This window comes from Siphateles boraxobius, unplaced genomic scaffold (assembly GCF_051911475.1).
Source record: "Siphateles boraxobius isolate OS27281-9 unplaced genomic scaffold, OSU_SipBor_1 65, whole genome shotgun sequence".
NCBI classification, from domain to species: Eukaryota; Metazoa; Chordata; class Actinopteri; order Cypriniformes; family Leuciscidae; genus Siphateles; species Siphateles boraxobius.
The window spans coordinates 22,256,283-22,280,000 of NW_027509192.1; the positions used below are offsets into that span (position 1 = coordinate 22,256,283).

Genomic DNA, 23,718 nt, shown 5'->3' on the forward strand with positions numbered 1-23,718 from the left:
TTATATATAGGCCTACTAAATAAAAAATATGCGAATGAAAGAGGTTTCTGCTACACCTCTAAACACTAGCTGGGACGAGCTCGCTTCAGTGAACTATTCCATATGAAATCCTCATTATTTACTCTCTTTCATGTCGCTCCATCCAAACCCACATGACTTTCTAAGGGAGCCGTCCCACAGTCCCGGAGTCTCGAGAGTGATGATACTAAAATCCTCCTTTATGAGCAGAGCCGATGGCAGCTAAAGCGTTAATCAATGAACTCTTCATTAGAGACTGAGTTAGTCAATACGTGAACGGAGCTCAACACTTAATCAAATCAATTGATCATTGCAATTAGGTGTGCTCTTAATTGCCTTTGAATTCACTCCCAGATTATCAAATGAAGTAAAAGAACATTGGTATCTCAAGAAGACGGCAAATGTTCTGCCAGTGTCCAGCAAACATTAGTTTGTGGAGTCATATATTTTGATCGCCGGTGGATCTGTGGCGCCCTCTAGTGTCAATCAACACACAGCGCTTACACACTGCTCTTAACTGGGAAAAAATGGCAAAAGTTGCAATTTAAATAAACACATATGACTAAATAAAATAAATACAATTTAAAATCTATTTAAATACACTACTAGCCAAAAGTGTGGACACACTTCCACGATCTTAGCCTTTTGATCTTAAGCCCAACGCTTGGAAGCTTTGAATCAGTTTTGCGCAAAGCTGCATTTTAGTGCTGTCGATCGAATACCAAAAACAACTAGATTAATCACGGTTTTTCTCCGATTAATCGCAATTAAAAAGACTTACGTTTTTAACATTTTTAAATTTAATAATTTCAGTTAATCTCTAGATTAACGTAGAAACAACATAAAGACAGTTATATTTTAAATACTCATTTAATGGCATAGTTTTATGAATGAAGGCCAGTATCACTGATACTAACAGATGCTATATAATGTCTCGAAAAAATGACACTCCAAACCCCCACCCTTGAATTATTATTTATTATATAAATGTCATATTTACCAGTGCCATTCCTACCTGTCTAAAAGGTAATAGCGTTAGTGTTAAACTGGACAAAAATGTATTGCATGCGTTAATGTTGACAGCACTACTACATTTCTTTATACATTTATATATGGTTTTATTCATACTCAACAGAAAACACACTGGGAAACAGGGAAATGTGGGTAAAAGCTTCTAAAGCAGCTGTGACTTTTATTTTGTACAGGTTCATTTCACATGTATTTTACAGTCTTTATTACAAAAGTATTTACACAATTCAGATCATTATTATTCCACTGTAGATTTGAGGCACAAATGAATGAATTGTGTACATAAATCAATCCAATGCTTCCCTCTGGTTTCCAAGAACAGCACAAACTTCACCAAATTATGTATAATTATCTGAATCAGTCCAGTGGATATTTCATTAATACATGTTATTTTTAAATACTGTTGAAAGGTGCATCTGTGCAACCAAAACATATATAATCTATATGGACATGGTCATGACGATCACAATAACCAGCTTCAGGAAAGCAAATCACCAGGAGTCTTTGGGAAAATTGACCAGGAAACAAATAAGAACACAAACGGTCAGTGATTTCATGCATAGAAAAAGACTTCTACATGGCAGGTAAAAAAGAAAAGAAAAATACAACTTGTCAGAACGTCCATGTGACGATAAAAATATTTGACAGAGCAGATTCACAGTGTAAAACATCAGAAACAATTCTGAAGACATGCTTCTTTTTTTGAGAATGACAAATGGGCTATATATATATATATATATATATATATATATATATATATATATATATATATATATGAAATAAAATGTGTAAGTGACCATGGTTATGATGTTTGGGATTATGGTTATTGAAATAAAGGCAAATGTGTATTAAAAGTCACATGCTATTTACATGAAAAGCTTGTTCACTTCAAACTAATCATGCAAGATTGTGCCAAATTATCCTGTGAAAATACATCAGAAATTCCGTGGGCCAGTAAAAGACAAGCATTTGTAGACATTAGTATGCTAAAGAATAAAGGTCTTTAAAACCATTCAAATGCAAACAGAATAAAACGCTGACAACACAAAGCTACAAAACTGACCTATTGACCATTGTGTACGTTGAATGACCCAATCAAATGGACCTTACTCAGGGTAGAAGCGCCATTTCATTTGCATGGAAAGAAAACTGTTTTATGAACATGAAAATAGGAGATGTTGAACAGGCTTTCCCTGAATTAAAAACAGCTGTACCCTGACTGAAGGCCGTATGCTTTTGTCCATCAGATTCTCCTTTACTGCAGCAACAAAGCAGAGCAAGGAAACATTTCCACAAGTTCAGAATGTGAGATAAATTAAATATAAAGCATGTCTGTTTTGAATGACAGCACTAAGACAAGAGAAACAAGATCATGTGACTAAACAAATGCCTCTTATGACACACAGAGCCATTTGTTGTGTCAACAATACAGGAGCAGACACTAGGATCCAAGCCACTTCCCTCGGAGACTCTAAACGCCGGGATGGCATCGCAAGCACACGAGACAGCGCAAACTCTCAAGATTGTCCCAAATCGACCGAAAGGCCGATTCAAACACTAACCAGCAGCAAAATCGTGTGGATCTTTGCTGGCCAAAGAAAGAAACTCAAAATTCACAACCAGGATGCTATTAAGCATGACGCTTAAGCTCTAGACTGAGTCGAACTGTTAGTATGCAACATAATTTAGTTAAAATCGTACAAATATGCTTAAGAAATGCAGCATTCCAAAAGTAAAAAGAAATTCAAACTCGCGAAATCTTCTATTTAACGAGCATCTGTCGATGCCACACTCTTGTTTAGGTACGGAGATATTTAAAATGATACTGTCTATGGCAGACACATGAATAAAGTTACATGTGCCTTTTATTTTACGCTTACCAAAATTTGACTGGTGCGCAAAAGGACACCTTATATTATTCCAATGGACAATTGATTGAAATGTTTGATGGGTACTTGTATAGTTGCATCTAGCACAAATGTGCATTGATCAGCTAGAAATTCTGTGACGGCACGGCTGTCTCACAGACACATCATGCATGTTTCTGCAGGGCTCAAAACGGGGAAGGCTCGTGCCTCTGCATGCGTCTCTCCGCAGCGGCCGCCATCCTTCTGCGCCGCAGCGTCACCGAGTCCGAGTCCTCCATCGAGGGCATGGCATCATCATTATCAGCAGAGGAAAACACATCTCCTTCATCTGGCTTTTTGTGAAGATAACGTCTAACAAAGAGAGAACAGTGTCTTTAAAAACTCAAACTTGATCGGACCCAAGCCAAACCCTTGGGGCATTCCCATTTATCATTTTTGCACGTTTGCATACTGTAAAGCTGACTTTTCACTATCTCTGACAAATAACAGACCAGAAGTCATTCATTTCTAATGGAGAAGTTCTGACCATATGGACATGCGGAGTTTTCGGGTCCAAACTGATCATTAGTTGTGTTATTATAAATAACTTTGGTAGCACTTTATTTTACAGTCCTGTTTCAGATGTACATACTACATAATTATAGTAGTAATTACAATAACTCTGTAATAAGTAGGTACTAGTCCTGAACCTAACCTTAACCCATGTAGTTACCTAATGGCGCTTTTCCACTGCATGGTACGGCTCGGTACGGTTCGGCTCGCTTCGCTTTTCCACTGCGTGGTACGACTCGGTACAGCTCAGTTCGCTTTAGCTCGGTTGCTTTTCCACTGCAGTTAGTAACGCTTCAAAGTGTGTGGGATTATGACTGATCGTTATAGTTTATCCGCTCCTCGGCAACCAACAAGAGGAACGTCTGCACTTCTCGTCCACTGACCACGATACAGCCATTTCTTTTTTGGAAGTTTTTTTCTTCAAGCAAGTAGTTTTAAAACAGGTGCTACAGTGGTGGCTGTTACTGGCTATTTAAATCTAGCGGGTTTGATGTCTCGCAAATACAATGACGCTGGTAGTGACGATTCTGTCTGTCTGACCAATCAGTGATCTGCAGTGTTTTCACGTCACATTGTAGTATTGGTACGGTACGCTTGGAACCTCAACAGAGGTGGTACCATTTAAAGCGAGCCGAAGCGAGCCGTACCGAACCGTACCATGCAGTGGAAAAGCGCCATTATACTACCCAGTACTTTCCAGGTAAGTACATTGAAAGTGCATGTACTGTCAAATAAAGGGCAACCATAACTTTTTGTGCGGCTATACTGTATATGACCACCCAACCGGATATGATGTATTCTAAACAGGTGAGAATTGCCAATATTTTCCCACTAAAACATTCTACAATAATTATTTCTGCAAAATGTTTATGAATTATTATGTCCGAAACAGTAATTGTATAATTGTTTAGTCTTATTAGCCCTAGAAAGCCTGAAAGTTTGTCTTTCAAACATACTTGTGGCCATTTGTTTTGTGTGTTACTAAATTCATTATTCATTCATTTTATCATGCTGAAAAAGCAGAAGGTAACAGGTGCTTCATGATCAATATGATAGTTTTGTGCGACTGTCACTAGGGGGCGAAACGCACAAATCTTATGTGAATGTCAGAGATAGTGAAAAAGCAGCTTAACAGTTTCATGCAAATTCGAGCACAGCAGTGTAAGCTCAGCCGAGTGGAGGAACGGGGCTCACCGGCGAGCTCTCAGGAGCAGCTCCTCCTTCCTCTGCATGAGCATCCTCTGTCTTTCATCTGCAGACTTGGAAAAGCGGCTCCCGCGAACCTCGAAGTCCTGCGGCTCAGGGGCAGCGCCCTCTGCACCGCTGCTGGCCCCCGCCGGCTCCTCGGGACCAGTGTTTCCCTGCACGGGGGAGCGCTCCACAGACTGGAGGAGGCACAGGGCAAGACAAACACACTCTTAACATAGCAGTGTTATGTTGTTCGTTTTATTGCCACTTTTACTACACAGGCCAGCATAGATCAACAGGAAATTGGAAGGAGAATGAACCAGGACATGTTGCAGAACGGCTCCAACGCACTGGGTTTCGTTCATGAAACCCGAACAGAATTATTTTAGTAAATTGTTCGTTCTGGCGGGAATTTTCAGATTCATGAAAGTGTCTGTATTTTTACAGTTACAAACAGTACAGTTTTGTAGTTAGTACAAACATATGTTTTGAGTTCTTTTAGGTAAACAGATTACACTGCATCTTGATAACACAGTTTAACAATGTATAACAACAAAATTAAATTACCAATCATTAAGCTAAATGTGAAAATTATTCAGAATCTGGAAAATGTATGAATGTCTCAAATTCATTAACATACACACATTTAACTATCAAATCTGAGGTTCACAAAGCGTTTGTAAATGTGGAGGAGGGTTTTTAGAAGAGATACATTTTTGGAGTATATTTCTTCGAATTTGACACAAGGTCAGATAAGGTCCATTGTGAGCATATGGTTCTGTTAACTGAATTTTTTTTTCCATTAAACAATGAAAAATTGTTGAAATTCATTCTAGTGGTGCAGAAACGACTTCACCTTCAGCAATAAGCGCTGATGGAGCGACCAAGTACGAAAATGCAAACAACACACAGGGTTCGTACACATTTTCCAAGGTCAAATTCAAGCACTTTTCCAGCACTTTCAAGGTCCATTTTAAAGCCTTTTCCAGCACCTTGCACCACCATAAATTACATACCAATATATAGGCCTAGTCAAAATTATTATTTAGTGTTTTATCACATTAAAAGACATAATGCTATAAACAGCCAAAATTGTGTTTCGTAATAGCAGAAAGATCAGACATTTAAGCAAAACACAGATTTATTTTTCAAAATGTCAATTCATTTAAGTCATAATTTTCATTATATTAATGTCCAAATATTGCTTCCCAGATAATATGATTTTCAGGCTGTAAAACTGACGAAATTTCAAGGGCTGAAAATATGAAGACAGGATTTGAACAGAAATATTTTAGAGGCCTTGGTTTTGGGACACATTCTTGATATAGACAAGGTTTGAACAAAATCTGAGACAGTGCAACAACAACCTGTAATTCAATTTTAACCCAGAAGACTCTGACAGTGCACAAGCACCTGCCTGATAAATAGCCTATATTGATAAAAAATAATAAAAAATGTAATTGCCAAAACATACATTTATCTACTGGAATAGAGCAATGTAAATATTGCATAAGGCCATCCTCAACCACAGTAGGCTACTTGTATGACACTCCATCTGACACGATTTCAGTTCAGCAATCAACGATTGTTGTAATGCACTGGGCTAATTTGCGGGTAATTAACATCACAGATACTGTGCTGTAACTTTGGCTATGTTCACTGCATATTCCACAAATGAACGTGCCATAACGGACATCCAATACTAACATTACATTATCACATCAAGTACTTTCAGTCACTGGCTGTTTACATCTGACCACTTCATGCGTTTTCTGTGATGGGATAGCTATCTGATTGTGAAAAGACCCGGTGTAAATGCCCTCCGAAACGCATTCGAGACGGATTTGAATCCGATCGCTCAAACCACTTTCAAGAGGAGGTCTGGACCGCTTAACAGACGAAACTGGACAAGTGTAAATGCATCTGGTTGGTGAAACCACATATGTAAATTTTACTCCTCCCAAAAACGCTAAAAAATAAACATGTGAGAGCGTGTTATAGGTTATGTGTAATGTTATAGCCAGATATGACGGCGCTACTGCAACACGCATTACCGCAGATGAGAAGCTCTATTCATCAAGCCAACGAGCATCGCAAATCAAAGTGAAAGTACGTTTAAGTCGCAAACGCTCATTACACAATCATCATCAATAAAAGTAAAGCAACGAGATGATCTTACCAGTGCTGTTGCTGCTGATTTTAGCTGATGATCAATAAAATGCAGATCATATCTGTTGCTTTCAGTGATGTGAACTCCGTTAAATCTGCATATAGCGCGAGAATTGAAGATTGGATTTATATCCGTTTTGCGAAAACACATTTATGTGAGCAGGTGTAAATGGAATCGTTTTGATAAATCAGATAGCTATCCGATCTGAGAAAACGCATAAAGTGGCCAGGTGTAAACAGCCCCTAACGGCCCTTTCAGACAGGACGCGGAATGCGCTGCACTATGAAACCCATTTATTTCAATGCGCCGCGCGAGGACGTTTTGTTGCCGAGTCGACCACAGCGGAGCGCAGCATTGGCGAGCGTCAAACTTAAAAATAGTTCAACTTTTGGCACTGCGCTCTGTGACGATTACCCACGCGGCCAATAGAAGCGGGGCATCCAAACAAGCTCGGAAATCTAATGAAACTCCGCCTACTTTTGCTCTGGCCAGCGTAGCGCAAATCGCTCTGTATCTGAAGGGCTACAGTTTATTTCTTTATTTAATAAACAAACTATTCAGTCAGATAGGTACTTGTTGTGAGAGAACAGTTACAATTTCAAGCATTTCAATCATTTTATCCGAAATGTAAGCACTTTTCAAACCTTGAAAACACCAACATCAAAATTCAAGCATTTTCAAGGATTTCAAGCACCCGTACGAACCCTGAACACATCATTTCAGCCCCTAACACACCTCTTCTGTTAGTGGTGTGACCCTCACCTGTGTTGGGAAAGGCACCTGTATCCGGCCCTCCAGGATGTTATCAGTGGTGACCTCTACAGAACGTGTGAGCTGCAAATCCTGCAGGATCAGATGATAAGGGACTTGTGGAAACATTTCCTGGATCTGATGGGCCTGAGGAATTCAAGGAAAAGCAGGTTCATAACGTGGCAACTTGTGTAAAACAGATGAGACTGTGGGAAAACATGTGGGATGCCAGCTGACGGACTCACCATGGCGTTGAGCTGGGAGTTGTTGGCCTGTGCGATACCCAGGATGTTGGTGGTGTGCATGACCTCCACTGAGAAACTCGGCAGCCAGCTGGCAATGCGGGACCCTGAGGGCGAACGAGATTTATACAGTCACATGATGATTTCATTACCAGAAGGCTATTTGTTTCAGACGTCTTCAAGTCATCAATGATATGATAAAAATTGGCCATATTCATCAGTGAACTTTTTTTTTTGAGTGCACTATCTATTTAAACAACCTTTTTTACATTTATTTACAAGACTTCAGTTTGTAAATCACTTCTGCTATGATTGGCTAACCTTTGTCCATTGTTGTTCATCAGGGCGAATCAACTTGCTCAGTACTGAATAGGGGTGTGCGATATTGACACAAAATTATATCTCAATATTTTCTGGGATGTTATCAATAACGATCATTTGAAAATATTTTACTGAGTGTCATTGTGTTAGAACCTTGGCAGGCTTAGGACTGACACCTAAAGTTTTTAATATTCTTCATATTCTGTGCGATGGTCAGTTCACAGCAGTGACAGAAATAATCTTTTCCAATAAATTGAAATAGATTTTTTTTTTTTACCTTTTATGGGCATTTTACCATTATAAAGTCATTTTTATCCAACTTAATTAAATGTATGCATCATCTTTTGAGTGAAAATTCTTAGATTTAATCAATGAATTCAATTAGAATAAGACGACAATAGGGCTGTTACAAATAAAATAAAATCAGTCTCAACAAAATTCATCTTTGCACTGCAGAGGAAACAGAAGCTGATTTTGAAGTGACATTCAGATGCATTTACAGTCTAATGCAGCTCAGATGCAGTTACAAATGCATAACTAATGTTTATCATAATAATAATAATAGTTTGTTTTTCATGCTTTAAACATAAAATGTTGAATATTGGTATTCGAAGTTATTTTTAAGTAAAAAAAGATACTTTAAATATGAAATTAATCACAGTAAATGAGCGAGTCGTTGAGATTCAACCGATTCATTCAAATGCCCGATTCATTCAGGAACGAAGCATTTCACAGTCTTAATGAGTGTCATTGAATCATTCACTCAATGTGGCTTTGTTTCGAACTATTCTCGTTGGCGAAATGGATAAAAAAATACAATATTGTGTCTAAAATGTAATTTAAGTCACTTAATATTAACTTCTTGTTTATTGAATTGTTGTATAAAAGCAATATCACATTTGTAATCGTGTTGATATTTAGAGAAAAGAAAATGTCACTCTTCGTGTGATATTGAGTGTTGGGGAAGCTACTTTTAAAAAGTAGTGTTTGCTCGTTACTCGTTACTTCTTAAAAAAGTAATCCGTTACTTTCCCTTTGGAAAGTAACTTTTTACGTTACTCGTTACTTTCATGTTGCTTGACTTTGGGCAGAACCCAATATCTGTTCCTAAATGTGTAGGCCTACATAAAATTCTACTACCAACTCTACTTATTGAAAAACTAGAAAACAAAAACTAGAAAAAAAGAGATTTTGAGATAGATTTTTTTTTTTATTTATTTAAATAATATTTTGAAAAACCTGTATAAACTGAACACCAAATAACAATATTAACTATTGAGCGGCGGTGACGCATTCATGAAATACGTTACAAAGAACCGGGAAAAAATAATGATTATGAATTTGACAAATATAGCAAGGAGACATTTCAATTGTTTATTAATAAGCAAGTGTTTTCTTTGTCAGTCAGTGTCGGCTGCAAAGATAAAGTTGACGATGCTGACTCGCGATCTTCGCAGTGGTGAACACGCCAGAGAGAAATGCACATTTCATACGGATTACATTAGCAGAGAGTAGTCTGTTTTCGTTCGTTTTGAATGGTTTTGTTTTAAAGTACATATTTCAAGCTTTCTATATATTTCTCAGATCTTTGAGGCAAGTAGCTTATACGCCGAGTAGGGATGCTTCGAACCGATATTTGTATCGGGTATCGGCTCCGATACTGCCATTTTTGCCGGATCAGGTATCGGTCAGACGAGGCCGATCCAAATCCGATATTGTGCGTATACTATTCTGTTGTTATTGTTAGGCCCCACAAAAGGCACAAAAACATTACAAAGCACCATAAAGATTTCGTTCACTATATTACAAGTGTTCTGAAGCCATTATAGTATAATGTGAGATAGAAATGAACATTTAAGTCATTAAATTCAAGATCACGTAAACATCCAGCATTCAAACAGCGTGTTGCGTTCGGTTACGACAGTCAACATGATGAAACTCTCTCCAAGATGATTCAATGTTACTATTACTATACTTGATCTGTAGATAAAGCTCTATGGTTTCGCATAAAACAACTTCATCTTGCTGGACTTTATTGCTGTAACTTAATCATGTTCCTTTCTACCGGGTCTGTTAGATAACAACACTAGAGTAGAGTCCACTATAATTGTTCTTCACGCGCACAGTAACTGAAATTTAAAACTGTTAAAAGAAAAGGCTCAATAAACTATTGCATAGATAGATACTGTATAATACACTACGCATCAATATGTCTTTCGTTTGTGCTTTGAGCTTTTCAATGCGGACTCGGCGCGCTGTGACTCCGTGTTGCTTCAAGCGCATCATTCTGCGCTCGGGATCCGCATAAGCGATCTGTGCCGCACTGCCTTTCATATCATAATACAGTGACGCAATGAAAGATTATTAATAGCCTTTCTTGTTCTGTCCTATCTATCATATGTTGCTGCCTCATTAAACAGCTGTGCTATACATTTAAAACATGTCTCAATTGTATAGTAGCCTATAGCTATATATAAAATAATTCATCTTTTTTGATTTTTGTTATCTTGTATTTCATGAATGTATTTTACAACAATACAAAGAGCAATGTGTAACGTTTTCCTCATTTAGTGTTACACTTATTGTCTCTTATTTGTTTTTTTCACTAGATGTTCAGATTTTAGACAATTATTGTCGACTCATGATTTACCTAGACTAAATTTTACTGCTGAATTATCCACTAATCTAAGTTTATAATAGCATTTTTGTCATAGATTATGATCATATATTTTTTGGATTTGTTTTTCTTTATAATGAAGTTGTCTGCATTAAGTAGATTGTGTTTAACACACAAAAGAGTGATTATCAGTTCAACACACAGTTATATAAATTCTACTTGATTTAAAAAAAAACTGCGCTGGTATCGGATTGGCATCGGTATCTGTCGACACTCTGAATTTTTGTTATCGGATCGGATCGATTCTAAAAAAGAGTGATATGGGTGCATCCCTTACGCAGAGTTTCGGTTCATTTATGAGACGAGCTCCGTTCACGCGCCGGCACGGAGCTCCTGAGAAGTCCTGATTATATTGCCTGCTATATTTACTTCTTATTTATTAAATCCAGACAATTGGTTGATGAAACATTGATTAAAATTAAGATACAATTAATACAAAACGAAATTGACTTTAAAGAAAGGCTTTCTACTAAAACAAACTTAATGAAGTGGTCAAAATCATGTCTGCCCAATCCATTTGTCTCCCGATTGCACGTCTTATGATCTTACTCATGCTTTTCACTTTTCATATAATCAACATAGATGAAATTAAAAAATAAATTATTTTATTTAAACAAATATGAAACGAAATCGTTTTCTTTAATGACTGGGCTACAACACGTATAGGCCTATAAGGAGAAATTTTATATAGGTGTGGGATTTGAGCAATCATCGAATATTAATTTGCTTGATATGCCAATCCTTAATATTTGGTGGTGTTTTAAATGCCTGTTTGAGGTCTCTGTGAAAGTTTTAAAGCAGTCTTTTAGTGCCACTTTCAGAGCGGTCACGTCCGAAGAACTGTTACGTCCATAACATTGTTTCTTTCCTCATAAATGCGAACACGAAAAATACAATAAAATGAATATTTTATGTTCAGTGGAGAGCCAACCCTTCTTCATCTGGTGGGTAGTATTACTTTTGGTTTGCACAGTGTAATTCACAGAATTGATTGCTCTGCTACCAGCCTCTGTCACGTACCGGGTTGAGCTTGTGACTATTGCAAGCGCGCAGCTGAGGAGTCAAATCTGTCCCTGGAAAAAGTAACGTTGTGCGGAATTGAAAAAGGAACTACATTTCGTTACCATATTTTCAGTAGTAGCGCGTTACACTACTTTTTACCCGAAAAAGTAGTTGCGTTACTGTAACGTGTTACACAACACTGGATATTGATTAACTATAATAAATTATATAAATATAAAAAATTTTCTTGAATTTTGGGGGCATTATAAACGCATTTTAATAGAGTAAATCACACACTGCAAGCCTGCACTCTAAATGCTCACGCGCACTAGTCTAACCAACTAGACTACATCACGTAGGTTATGCTTGCGCTCTCTGGGTCTGTTTTTGCAAAGTGAGGGACACAATGTCAGATCACATTTCGTTAACACAACAATTAGAATATTACCGTAAACGATATATATATTGCACACCCCTGGTGCTAAATAGGCATTATGCAAGTTAATGGTAGGAATATGATCTAGATGTGAAAGAGTGATTTCTAAATGTAAATTAGGGTTGGGTAAAAAATATCGATTTCTCGATTTTAATCGATTCTCATTTTTACGAACCGATATCGATTCTTAAATCCCAAGAATCGATTAGTCATCCTTTTTTCAGTTGATGAATGAATGGAACATTGTAGCGCGCATCACATCCAATAAACGCAATAATCTTTGTGCTTTGTTACTATTGATATGAAACAAAGTCTCAGATTTCAAATTACGTCCATTTTCTTACGAAATTCAAAAACATAAATACCGTTTTGGCGCTGTGGCGTGAGATCGCCCTGGCGCAGCTCAATAGAAGCAGCAGCGCCGAGCACACATGATCTTCTCTTCCGCCTTAATATTACCAGTTACAGCGTGAAATAAACATGAATGAGCATCTGAAAGTGTGTTAAAAGATAGAGTATAACTTATCGAAATCCTTGTTGTCACATGGAATCGCTCAATCATTGTTTCAACTGTGGAAAGACGTCAGTGAAACAGCTTGTAAACAATGTCATGTAACGTCACATTTACCTCAGAAAAACCATATCCAGTGACCATGAACTCGTTAGTCAGCTAGAAAAATTACCTCTACAGAGGAGCATTTTGCTAAATATATGCACCATATGACAAATGCATTTTATGTTATTTTATAATTATTTTATGTTTTTCAATATTTAATGCATGTTTGAATAAATCTGGCAAGTTTTTATGACAGCCACCATTTAAATATTTAAATTTCATATAACTTTATTATTAGAAAAATAAATAAAAGTGTAATTGTTTGTATACAAATCAGTAAATCTTTACCTTTAATATTAGGCTATAGTAGGCTAATGAAACAATTTTAATGATACAACTGACTCCCATAGTTTACAGCATTGGTTAAGAGATTTGTTTTCCTTGAGAAAATTTGCCATGTATTGTACCTGATATCCAAAATAATCAATATTGAATCGAAATCAAATCGAATTGCAAGCTTGTGAATCGAAATCGAATCGAATTGTGAAATTTGTGTCAATACCCAGCCCTAATGTAAATGTATGGATTCTGCATGAATATGTAAAGAGTGGCCTCACCATCAAAGTGGAAGAAGTGATTATGCTGGTTGATGTGTGGTCGGGCCTCTGTTCCTGGCCCAGCCGGCATGTTCTCATCCAGCGCCTCCCTCTGGCCCTCCTCTCGCTCTCTCACGCCTTCACTGATGTTCAGAGACATCCGGCACGTGGGACAGGACGTGTCCTGCTCCAGCCAGGAGCGCAGACACGAACTGGACAAACAATACATTGTCAGATTAACAATATTTCAACTATTAGAAGAAGAGAGTGCTAGAAACATCTGGTTCTTGCTCACTTATGGAAGAGATGTCCACAAGGCAGCTTGCGTGCAGTAGTCATTGAATCCCAGCAGATCGCACAATCATCGTTATTAGCCAACAGCTCTTCAGGCGTTGCCACAGCAAACCTGCACACAAGGAGACGTCTTCATGTCAGCACAGGGTCTGGTTTACATCAGCCAATGCGGCAGGCTGATTCATAACACATTCAAACATATGATACACACAAACACTATTTATTGTGTTCATATATTGCAAAACACTAGTGCTGTTATTGAGGTGGATATGGTTTAAGAGTGGGTTAAGGTGTCAGGGAAGAGTACAGAAGAAACAGACAAATACAGTAAAACAGTAATATTGTACAATGAAATAAGTGTTTTCTATGTGAATATATTTTAAAATGTAATCTATTCCTGTGATCAAAGCTGAATTTTCAGCATCATTACTCCAGTCTTCAGTGTCACATGATCCTTCAGAAATCACTATAATATATATATATATATATTAATCAATGTTGAAAACTGCTTAATATTTTTGCAGAAACGATGATATTATTTTTAACCCATATTAACACATAATTATATATTCAATTACAATAATGTTAATGGTCCTCAAAAAGGTTTTGTTTTCTTTACTTATGCAAAATCTAATTTGATTATTTTTATGATTTTTGAGTTTTGCGAGATTCGCACAGTTATGTATATATGTATAATGTAAATAAGCAGTTATTTTACAAACTCATTAACCCTCTGGGGTCCTTCATTTCAGAGTCACACTCAGGACCTTCGGGTCCAAATGGGCCGGAAGGGTGGGATTCATATTTATTAAAAGAAAATCATAATTTTTTTTTTACTTGTTTTTTTATAATATTTTTTCTTTTCTTTTTTGGTGTTTTGAGAATTTTATGATTTATAATTAATATTTATGCAATAAATATGACCCATTTCCCCCCAGTTTGCCCCCCATTGAATACAATAGAAAATTATTTAAAAAAAAATCTTTATTTTTATTTTTTTTAAAGCTGTATTTCATTTTAGAGTCAAGCCTAGACCTCATGAAAGCAATTTTTGAAATGAGATGGATTCCATCTGGTGGACAAACTGAGCATTTTAAAAATGCAAAACACATAGGTAATCTGAATTTATTGGTTTGTTTATGTATAAAAGTGTGTGTGTGTGTGTGTGTGTGTGTGTGTGTGTGTGTGTGTGTGTGTGTGTGTCTGTTTTGCACTCTTGATATTTTATAGATTCACCCCTTCACTGTAGTGTACTTTTTTTCTGGATCGTGGCCGATTTGTAGATTGTACGCACAAAAAAACTCGGTATTTTCAAATTTTTGCCAATTTGCCATTGATTTCCTATCCGGGTCCATTTGGACCCAAAGGTCCTGAGTGTGACAATTTTTTTTACAAATCCTGTCCCCAAATTTTTTGGATGTTCATATACCAAGTACCAAAAAAGTCACCAAATTTCAGACCATTCCGATGAAGCTATGATTTAAAAAATATATATATTTAAATGCGTCGGGTCCATTTGGACCGAAGGACCCCTTTAAAGGTCAAATCTCTTTTTAAGGGCACAATGCTGATAGCTCATGCAGCCCTAAGCTTTGCCATACTTTAGTATCTTTATTTAGATGTTGTGCTTATAATTCAAAGCCTGTAGAAATGCATCTTTTTATAAGTCTGAAAAGCTTTATGCTCCTCCTCACCTGGATTCCATATTGTCAATGACACGCAAGTAGTTTTTGTGGCGGCGAATCCTTCTCTGCACCTCGTGGAAGAGATACCGCAGCTGCATAAAGATCACAAGACTAGCCATGGACAACCAGATGTTCCCGAAGAGCTGCGAGGGAGTGAACAACAACAACACATGATCATAAAGGTACTAGGATTTATTCAAAAACTCTCAAACACAGACGTGAGGAGAGAAAGAAATCATGTACGCCACTGGTATTTACTTGGGGAAGTTTGTGACATCTGACAGACCGCAAACACATGTGAAATCAGGAACGTAATTGTAAGCAGCTTCTTACTGACCAGTGAACATTATGTTAGACTGTTTCAATAACAGTCCATCACACTATGAGCCAGTCACATGACTGATCACTCATTCAGGCAGTAACCCGGTCTCACCAGCATATGGATGTGATGCATCAGGTCCAGGCAGAGGATGGCTAACTCCATGATGAAGTCAGTGTAGTAGATGTATGAGCTCTTGTTCTCCCAGGTGCCCTCGTGGTTCAGGTCCCACAGGTGAATGGAGTACCTGTACATAACAGATCGAAACCTTCAAAGTCATGCTTCTACTACCAGACATTTAGCAAAGCTGATGGCTTTCTTAACAGAGCGCACACACACACACACACCGTATGATGACGTGTCCTGTGCGTACGGTCACCAGCAAACACTGCAGGACAGGAGACAAGGGTTACTTCAAATCATCATAATATCAAAATAGACCATTTTAACAGGGCTTGACATTAACACCTAGGGATGGGAATTGATAAGAATTTAACGATTCCGATTCCATTATCGATATTGCTTATCGATTCGATTCCTTATCGATTCTCTTATCGATTCTCACTAGGCACCGGTTCTGAAGAAGAACCGGTTCTCGATTCCCATCCCTATTAACACCCGCCAACCTGCCAAATGTGTGTGCGTTTCAGCAGTCTCTCCTACTAGCCAAATTGGTGACTTGAATTTTATATATATACATTTTTTAATTGTAGTCTATAAAAAAGGCATCTGCAATAATAAACTGATTAAATGTAAACTAAGTGCAATGTAGTGTCGTCAAAAATAAAAAAATATCGATACATATTGATACTGAAATATCATGAGGGAGAAATCGCTTCTGGTATTGAGTGTCTATTCTGCTGAAAATTTGGAAGCGCTTCCAATACAAATTTTCCACAGAATAGACACTCAATACCAGCAGCGATTTCTCTCTCTCATGATCTCTCCGACAGCGAGTGACACACAAACCCGCCTCCCCTCACTCAATTGCTCCGGATGAATATTGTTGCGGTTACAGGGCTTGAATTTCGGCGTGGGATTGCAAGTATTGCGCATAATTTTACTCATTCCTGCAGATTTTGAGCTCAAAGTATGCGCACAAAGCAGCCTCTCGGTACTAAATTTAGTAATTTTTCGCTGCTTATTGTGCTGAAACGGTCAAATACACACAAAATGTCAAAATGCTGGTCTAGGCAAGTATTCACGTAAACACATTCAGTTATGTTTTAAGTGAACCGTTGAGAAAGAAAGCGCATGTGTGACGGTATAATGGATCAGTGCGATAGGTCTTAAAGTGACAGCAGCCTAATATACCTGCTGCCAAATTATGAGATAATATTAAAAAAAAAATCTATATGGCAGTTTTTCCTCAAGGTATCGATGTCAAAATTGTAACCAGTGAAAACGTTTATTAAATGCTAAATAACTATAGAAACCCACTAGCACACAGTGGCTGGTAAGCAAAATATTTAATGTCAAGCCCTGGTAGTATTTACTATTGCACATCATTATTGTTTTGTAAAGTTAATGTGCCGTTTTAATATTTAATCTTTATTCAAATCGATTGGCGGGACAACCTGTTACTCACATGAGATTCACCAATAGCAAACCATCCAATCAATTCCCCATTGACAAAATCAGGTCTACAATCATTGCTAAATCTACATTTTTTTTACCCTTGTTTGAAAAAAAAAAAGTATATATAGAAATATATAATATGTGTCATAACGGGGGGACCATCGCGTCTTCTGTGTCATGCTCACTTTCAGAATGTAGGGAAAGAAGGAGAAACAAAAGAGGGAATGTACTCTTCACAGAGGATTGTGAAGTATTCTCACCTCAGCTGCCATGAAGGCGACAGTGTGCATGCCGTGAAGATGCCCGACGACAGCGCAGAGCACAGCGAGACCGCCACAGCACGCCAGCACAGACACCAGCAGAGACAGCACGCGCACGTGACTGCCCATCGGGGTGGTGGGAGAGAACGACAGCTGCCAGGAGCAACACAATACATCAATCACTCAGAAACCAAGAGGTGGAGGGAGTAGGGAATGGTGGAGGAATGAGAGAAGGTGGAAGAGATGCAAGTACAAACAATAGGAAGGAAGGAAAAAGGAAGAAAGTAAGGAAGGTAGGGAGTAAATAAGAGTGTAAAATAAATGAAACATGTAGGAATGAAGAATGGAAAGAAGGAAGAGTGGAGCAAGGAGAGGGAAAGCAGCAAGAAAAGAAGGGAAATGAGGAAGAAAGTAGGGAACGACAGAAACAAAGGAAGCAAGGAAGAAAGTAAATAAGAGGGGAGGAAAGAAGAAAGGAAGGAAGGAAGGGAGTAAATTAGCACATAAAAGTAAGGAGGTAAGGAAGGAAGAAAGGAAGTAGGAAAGGTAGGTAGATAATTAACCCAATTAATATTTACATCCAATAAAAATATACATAAATGTATTAATTATATTCAGATTCTTCAACAAATATCTTACAATTTCCGAGTGAAACATCTTTTGAATTATATTGGTGGTTAAAGCAAATGTTTATCAAAATAGTAACTGATCAAATGATGTTAAGTAAAGGAGTACATGAATAAATGTGTCTAATAGCACTACTATAGATATAACCCAGTCCTTCTGAACATGAGTGTGTGCTGATGTGGTGATGATGTTTCTCACGTATTATAGATATTATAGATATACTACTATAGATATAACCCAGTCCTTCTGAACATGAGTGTGTGCTGATGTGGTGATGATGTTTCTCAAGTATTATAGATATTATAGATATACTACTATAGATATAACCCAGTCCTTCTGAACATGAGTGTGTGCTGATGTGGTGATGATGTTTCTCACGTATTATAGATATTATAGATATATTACTATAGATATAACCCAGTCCTTCTGAACATGAGTGTGTGCTGATGTGGTGATGATGTTTCTCACGTATTATAGATATTATAGATATACTACTATAGATATAACCCAGTCCTTCTGAACATGAGTGTGTGCTGATGTGGTGATGATGTTTCTCACGTATTATAGATATTATAGATATACTACTATAGATATAACCCAGTCCTTCTGAACATGAGTGTGTGCTGATGTGGTGATGATGTTTCTCACGTATTATAGATATTATAGATATACTACTATAGATATAACCCAGTCCTTCTGAACATGAGTGTGTGCTGATGTGGTGATGATGTTTCTCACGTATTATAGATATTATAGATATACTACTATAGATATAACCCAGTCCTTCTGAACATGAGTGTGTGCTGATGTGGTGATGATGTTTCTCACGTATTATAGATATTATAGATATACTACTATAGATATAACCCAGTCCTTCTGAACATGAGTGTGTGCTGATGTGGTGATGATGTTTCTCACGTATTATAGATATTATAGATATATTACTATAGATATAACCCAGTCCTTCTGAACATGAGTGTGTGCTGATGTGGTGATGATGTTTCTCACGTATTATAGATATTATAGATATATTACTATAGATATAACCCAGTCCTTCTGAACATGAGTGTGTGCTGATGTGGTGATGATGTTTCTCACGTATTATAGATATTATAGATATACTACTATAGATATAACCCAGTCCTTCTGAACATGAGTGTGTGCTGATGTGGTGATGATGTTTCTCACGTATTATAGATATACTACTATAGATATAACCCAGTCCTTCTGAACATGAGTGTGTGCTGATGTGGTGATGATGTTTCTCACGTATTATAGATATACTACTATAGATATAACCCAGTCCTTCTGAACATGAGTGTGTGCTGATGTGGTGATGATGTTTCTCACGTATTATAGATATTATAGATATACTACTATAGATATAACCCAGTCCTTCTGAACATGAGTGTGTGCTGATGTGGTGATGATGTTTCTCACGTATTATAGATATTATAGATATACTACTATAGATATAACCCAGTCCTTCTGAACATGAGTGTGTGCTGATGTGGTGATGTTTCTCACGTATTATAGATATTATAGATATATTACTATAGATATAACCCAGTCCTTCTGAACATGAGTGTGTGCTGATGTGGTGATGATGTTTCTCACGTATTATAGATATTATAGATATACTACTATAGATATAACCCAGTCCTTCTGAACATGAGTGTGTGCTGATGTGGTGATGATGTTTCTCACGTATTATAGATATTATAGATATACTACTATAGATATAACCCAGTCCTTCTGAACATGAGTGTGTGCTGATGTGGTGATGATGTTTCTCACGTATTATAGATATTATAGATATACTACTATAGATATAACCCAGTCCTTCTGAACATGAGTGTGTGCTGATGTGGTGATGATGTTTCTCACGTATTATAGATATTATAGATATACTACTATAGATATAACCCAGTCCTTCTGAACATGAGTGTGTGCTGATGTGGTGATGATGTTTCTCACGTATTATAGATATACTACTATAGATATAACCCAGTCCTTCTGAACATGAGTGTGTGCTGATGTGGTGAGGACGTTTCTCTCACGTATTCGAAGCGGTCTTTGCAGAGCTGCACCATCAGATGCAGGAAGATGAGCATGGAGAACCACAGACACCACAGCACCACCTCCTCCACCCGCTGCACGTTCAGCACGCCGAAGATGAAGATGAACTTGTAGAAGATGAAGTTCCAGAACTTATCTTTCAGATGCTGGTCAACAGAGAAGAGCGACATCAGAACATAACCACAGAAACTACAATAGAAAACAATGCAGAAATCACCAACGCATGTAATAAACCTGCACACTTTTACAATTTACAGGAACCTACAAAAACATACACTACTGTTCAAAAGTTGTAGGTACGTTTTTCTTATGTTTTTGAGGTCTCTTATGATCACCAAGGCTAGATTTATTTGATCAAAAACAAAGGGCAAAAAATAGTAATACTTTGAAATATTACTACAATTTAAAATGACTGTTTTCTGTGTGAATAAAATGTAAAATGTAATATATTCTTGTGAGTTTTCAGCATCATTACTCCAGTCTTCAGTGTCACATGATCCTTCAGAAATCAGTATAAAATGATGCACAAGAAACATTTATTATTTTTTATCAATGTTGAAAACAGTTTTTATTTTTTGTGAAAACTGTATGGAATATATTGTGGAATCAGATTATTTTATGAATACAAAGTTTAAAAGAAAAGCATTTATTTGAAAAAGACATTTCTGCAACATTATCAAAGTCTTTACCGTCCCTTTTCAAAAAAAAAAAATATATATATATATATATATATATATATTTCTGACCTCAAACATTTGAACGGCATTTTTATAGTCATCAGTTAATAACTAGGCCAGTGCTTTGAATAGTTATCTTCCCCTTTTTAAAATCTACCAACATTTTTTTTTTATTACTACCATATTATGAATAATAAACTTGTTTGAATATGTAAATACTAAAATTAGATCCATTCAGCTCTCCAGATATTGGTTTTGACATCGGTCACTGATATGTGATATGATATATGATATGTGACCCTGGACCACAGGACCAGTCACATGGGTCAATTATTTGAAATTGAGATTTATACATCACATGAAAGCTGAATAAACAAGCAATAAATGTAATGTTTGTTAGGATAGGACAATATTTGGCCGAGATACAACTATTTTAAAATCTGGAATCTGAGGGTGCAAAAAAAAAATCGAAACATTGAGAAAATCGTCTTTAAAGTTGTTCATTTATGTTAATGATTGTGCTGCATTCACTCAAAAAAATATATGTTTTATATATTTACGGTAGGAAATTTACAAAATATCTACATGGAACATGAACTTTACTTAATTTTGGCATAAAAGAAAAATCTATAATTTTTAATGTACCGGTATTGTTTGCTATTGCCACAAATATACCCGTGCGACTAGTGATTGGTTTTGTGATCCAGGGTCACATATTGTTTAAAGTGCCCCTATTATGGATTTTTGAAAATGACCTTTCATGTAGTGTGTAACATAGATCTAAGTGAATGAAATCATCTTGCAAAGTTTTAAATCTGAAAGTTCACCGTATATAAAGTTATTGTCTTTCAAAAGTAAGAGTCGACTCCGAGTCAATGAAATTAATAGTTTTTCAAAAGAGTCGTAAGCAGTTTCGTTGTGACGTCAAGAAGAAACATTAGCATATTGCCGCGCAGTTATTGCACGCGCAGACACCAGGGAAAACTTGAACGCCCTCGAACACTTCTGCTGATTCCTGTGGATACTGGATAGCATCATGTCCAGAAGATGCTGTGCTCTACAATGTGAAGGTAAAGCCAGTTTTCTTTCCCAAGGACGAGCATGTGAAGAACCAGTGGTTAAAATTCATCTTTACTATGATACCACAGCAGTGTAATCCTAAACTTTTGCTGTGTTCCCTTTATTTTATTGACGGCTGCTTCTCAAATCTCAGAGCAAACCGCTTGCTCTCGAAAGATGGTGTTCAAAATACTTAGTTTTGAGTTTTATATAGTGTAGGTCTCCTGCTAACTGGTTAACTCACATTATTACTGTCTTACTGAAATACTTCTGCTGATCAGCTGTGGGCCACTATTCCCCGAAACTGTCTATTAATGCAGATGGTCTGTCGTTCTCACTACTTTGAGGAAAGATTAAGCATGGAGCAAGATTTGTTTTACCAACGTTTGTGTGACATCAGTCATTCATGCTAGAGTTCGGCTAATGTATGCACGGTTATTGATACAGTAAATTAGAAAAATACTCAGTAAATAAATAAGTACAAGTGCAATAATCGGTTTGTTGATGGACATACTCTTGTTAATGCTGATGGTCAGGAATTACAGCTGCAACATCTCATAATGTTCCTCAAACTGAGTATTGTATCACTGAGAAACACTGAGTCCTGATCGAGTCGTTGTGATGGAGGTTCGGGTTGAATAACTAGTTCTTCCAGTGTTTCATCATCGGACTCGCACTCGCATGGATATGGTAAAATCGACGTCATTGTTCGTTACTGTGTTTATTTTATGGTGTAGGAAGCCTCAGGACACTCAGAACTGACATTGTTATGGCAATGGGCGGTTTTGTTTTCGACACGAGCGCTGTACGCGGTAAAACAATCACAACATACTGAGCTGTCTGGCCGATCAGAGCAGAGTAGCTTGCGGAAAGGAGGGATTTACAGAGATTGATTCATCTGACGAGTCGTTTGAGAATCATTGAAAATGTGATGATGTGCAAATGTATTTTATGAGAAAATTAAACTTTTTTTTTTTACCTTTGATGCATGTAAACCTGTTGTAGGAGACTCTAAAACAGCATTAGGAAACTTTAAAATAGCATAATATGGACACTTTAAAGTAAGTAAAACCATGATATGACCTATAGTTTTATTCTATATTATGTATCTATATGGAACAGACAAAAGAACTCAAGTTGTCGAGGATGTTTGTAATTTAGGTCTTCCTCATAAGCGTTGCAGCAAAGACTTGCTGTGTGTGTATTGCCTGATACAGTTGATGTGGACGGGAATGATTCATACCTGTTTCTCACTGACTCTCAGCGGGCCGAACACAATGCACTGGATCACTTTAGCGATCAACATGAGGATGCAGCACGCCGTGTTCACCATCACCTGTGGGAAAACGACAGCTTCTTTCAAATAAAAACATCATCACTCAGCACTGGTGTGTTTTGAAGATAGTCCCACATACCCAGACAAAGAGGCTGTCCGTGATGAGATACACAAGCACACTGGTGGCCATGTTCCCCAAGCTCTCCAGCGGATCCAACTTGATCTCCTCATCAGACCCGCTGTGAGAGTCTCCAGACAGATGAGAGGAGTCTGAGGAGTCTCTGACCGAGCTGTAGGCGCTCAGGATGGTCCCAGCCAGCAGAGCAGTGCTCAGGGCAGTGTATGTGTGTAAGCTGGGCCAGGGGAAGCGCTCCAGGAACAGCAGAGGCATCCTAACCGACTGACGGACGCTCCTCTCGGCTCACACAGCTTTCCTCTTCGCAGTCTGCTCACTGGGGT

At 37.4% G+C, this 23,718-nt stretch overlaps 1 protein-coding gene across 2 annotated transcripts in view; it reads right to left on the reverse strand.

Annotated features, from left to right (window-relative positions):
- Nucleotides 1–1,177: 1,177 nt before the first annotated feature.
- The window catches only part of amfra (autocrine motility factor receptor a), a 23,164-nt gene continuing 623 nt past the window's right edge, over nt 1,178–23,718 (reverse strand). For both annotated transcript variants that reach the window (XM_077211483.1, XM_077211484.1), the window contains exons 2-14: nt 23,399–23,718; nt 23,227–23,319; nt 20,229–20,393; nt 17,542–17,694; nt 16,051–16,091; nt 15,818–15,950; nt 15,394–15,527; nt 13,701–13,811; nt 13,427–13,617; nt 7,821–7,924; nt 7,588–7,722; nt 4,662–4,852; nt 1,178–3,266 (exon numbers count right to left, since the gene is read on the reverse strand). The exon at nt 23,399–23,718 is cut by the window's right edge. In XM_077211483.1, the coding sequence (XP_077067598.1) occupies nt 3,101–3,266; nt 4,662–4,852; nt 7,588–7,722; nt 7,821–7,924; nt 13,427–13,617; nt 13,701–13,811; nt 15,394–15,527; nt 15,818–15,950; nt 16,051–16,091; nt 17,542–17,694; nt 20,229–20,393; nt 23,227–23,319; nt 23,399–23,650 (1,869 nt within the window). In that variant the 5' untranslated portion in view covers nt 23,651–23,718 and the 3' untranslated portion in view covers nt 1,178–3,100. The remainder of the gene's footprint in view (nt 3,267–4,661; nt 4,853–7,587; nt 7,723–7,820; nt 7,925–13,426; nt 13,618–13,700; nt 13,812–15,393; nt 15,528–15,817; nt 15,951–16,050; nt 16,092–17,541; nt 17,695–20,228; nt 20,394–23,226; nt 23,320–23,398) is intronic.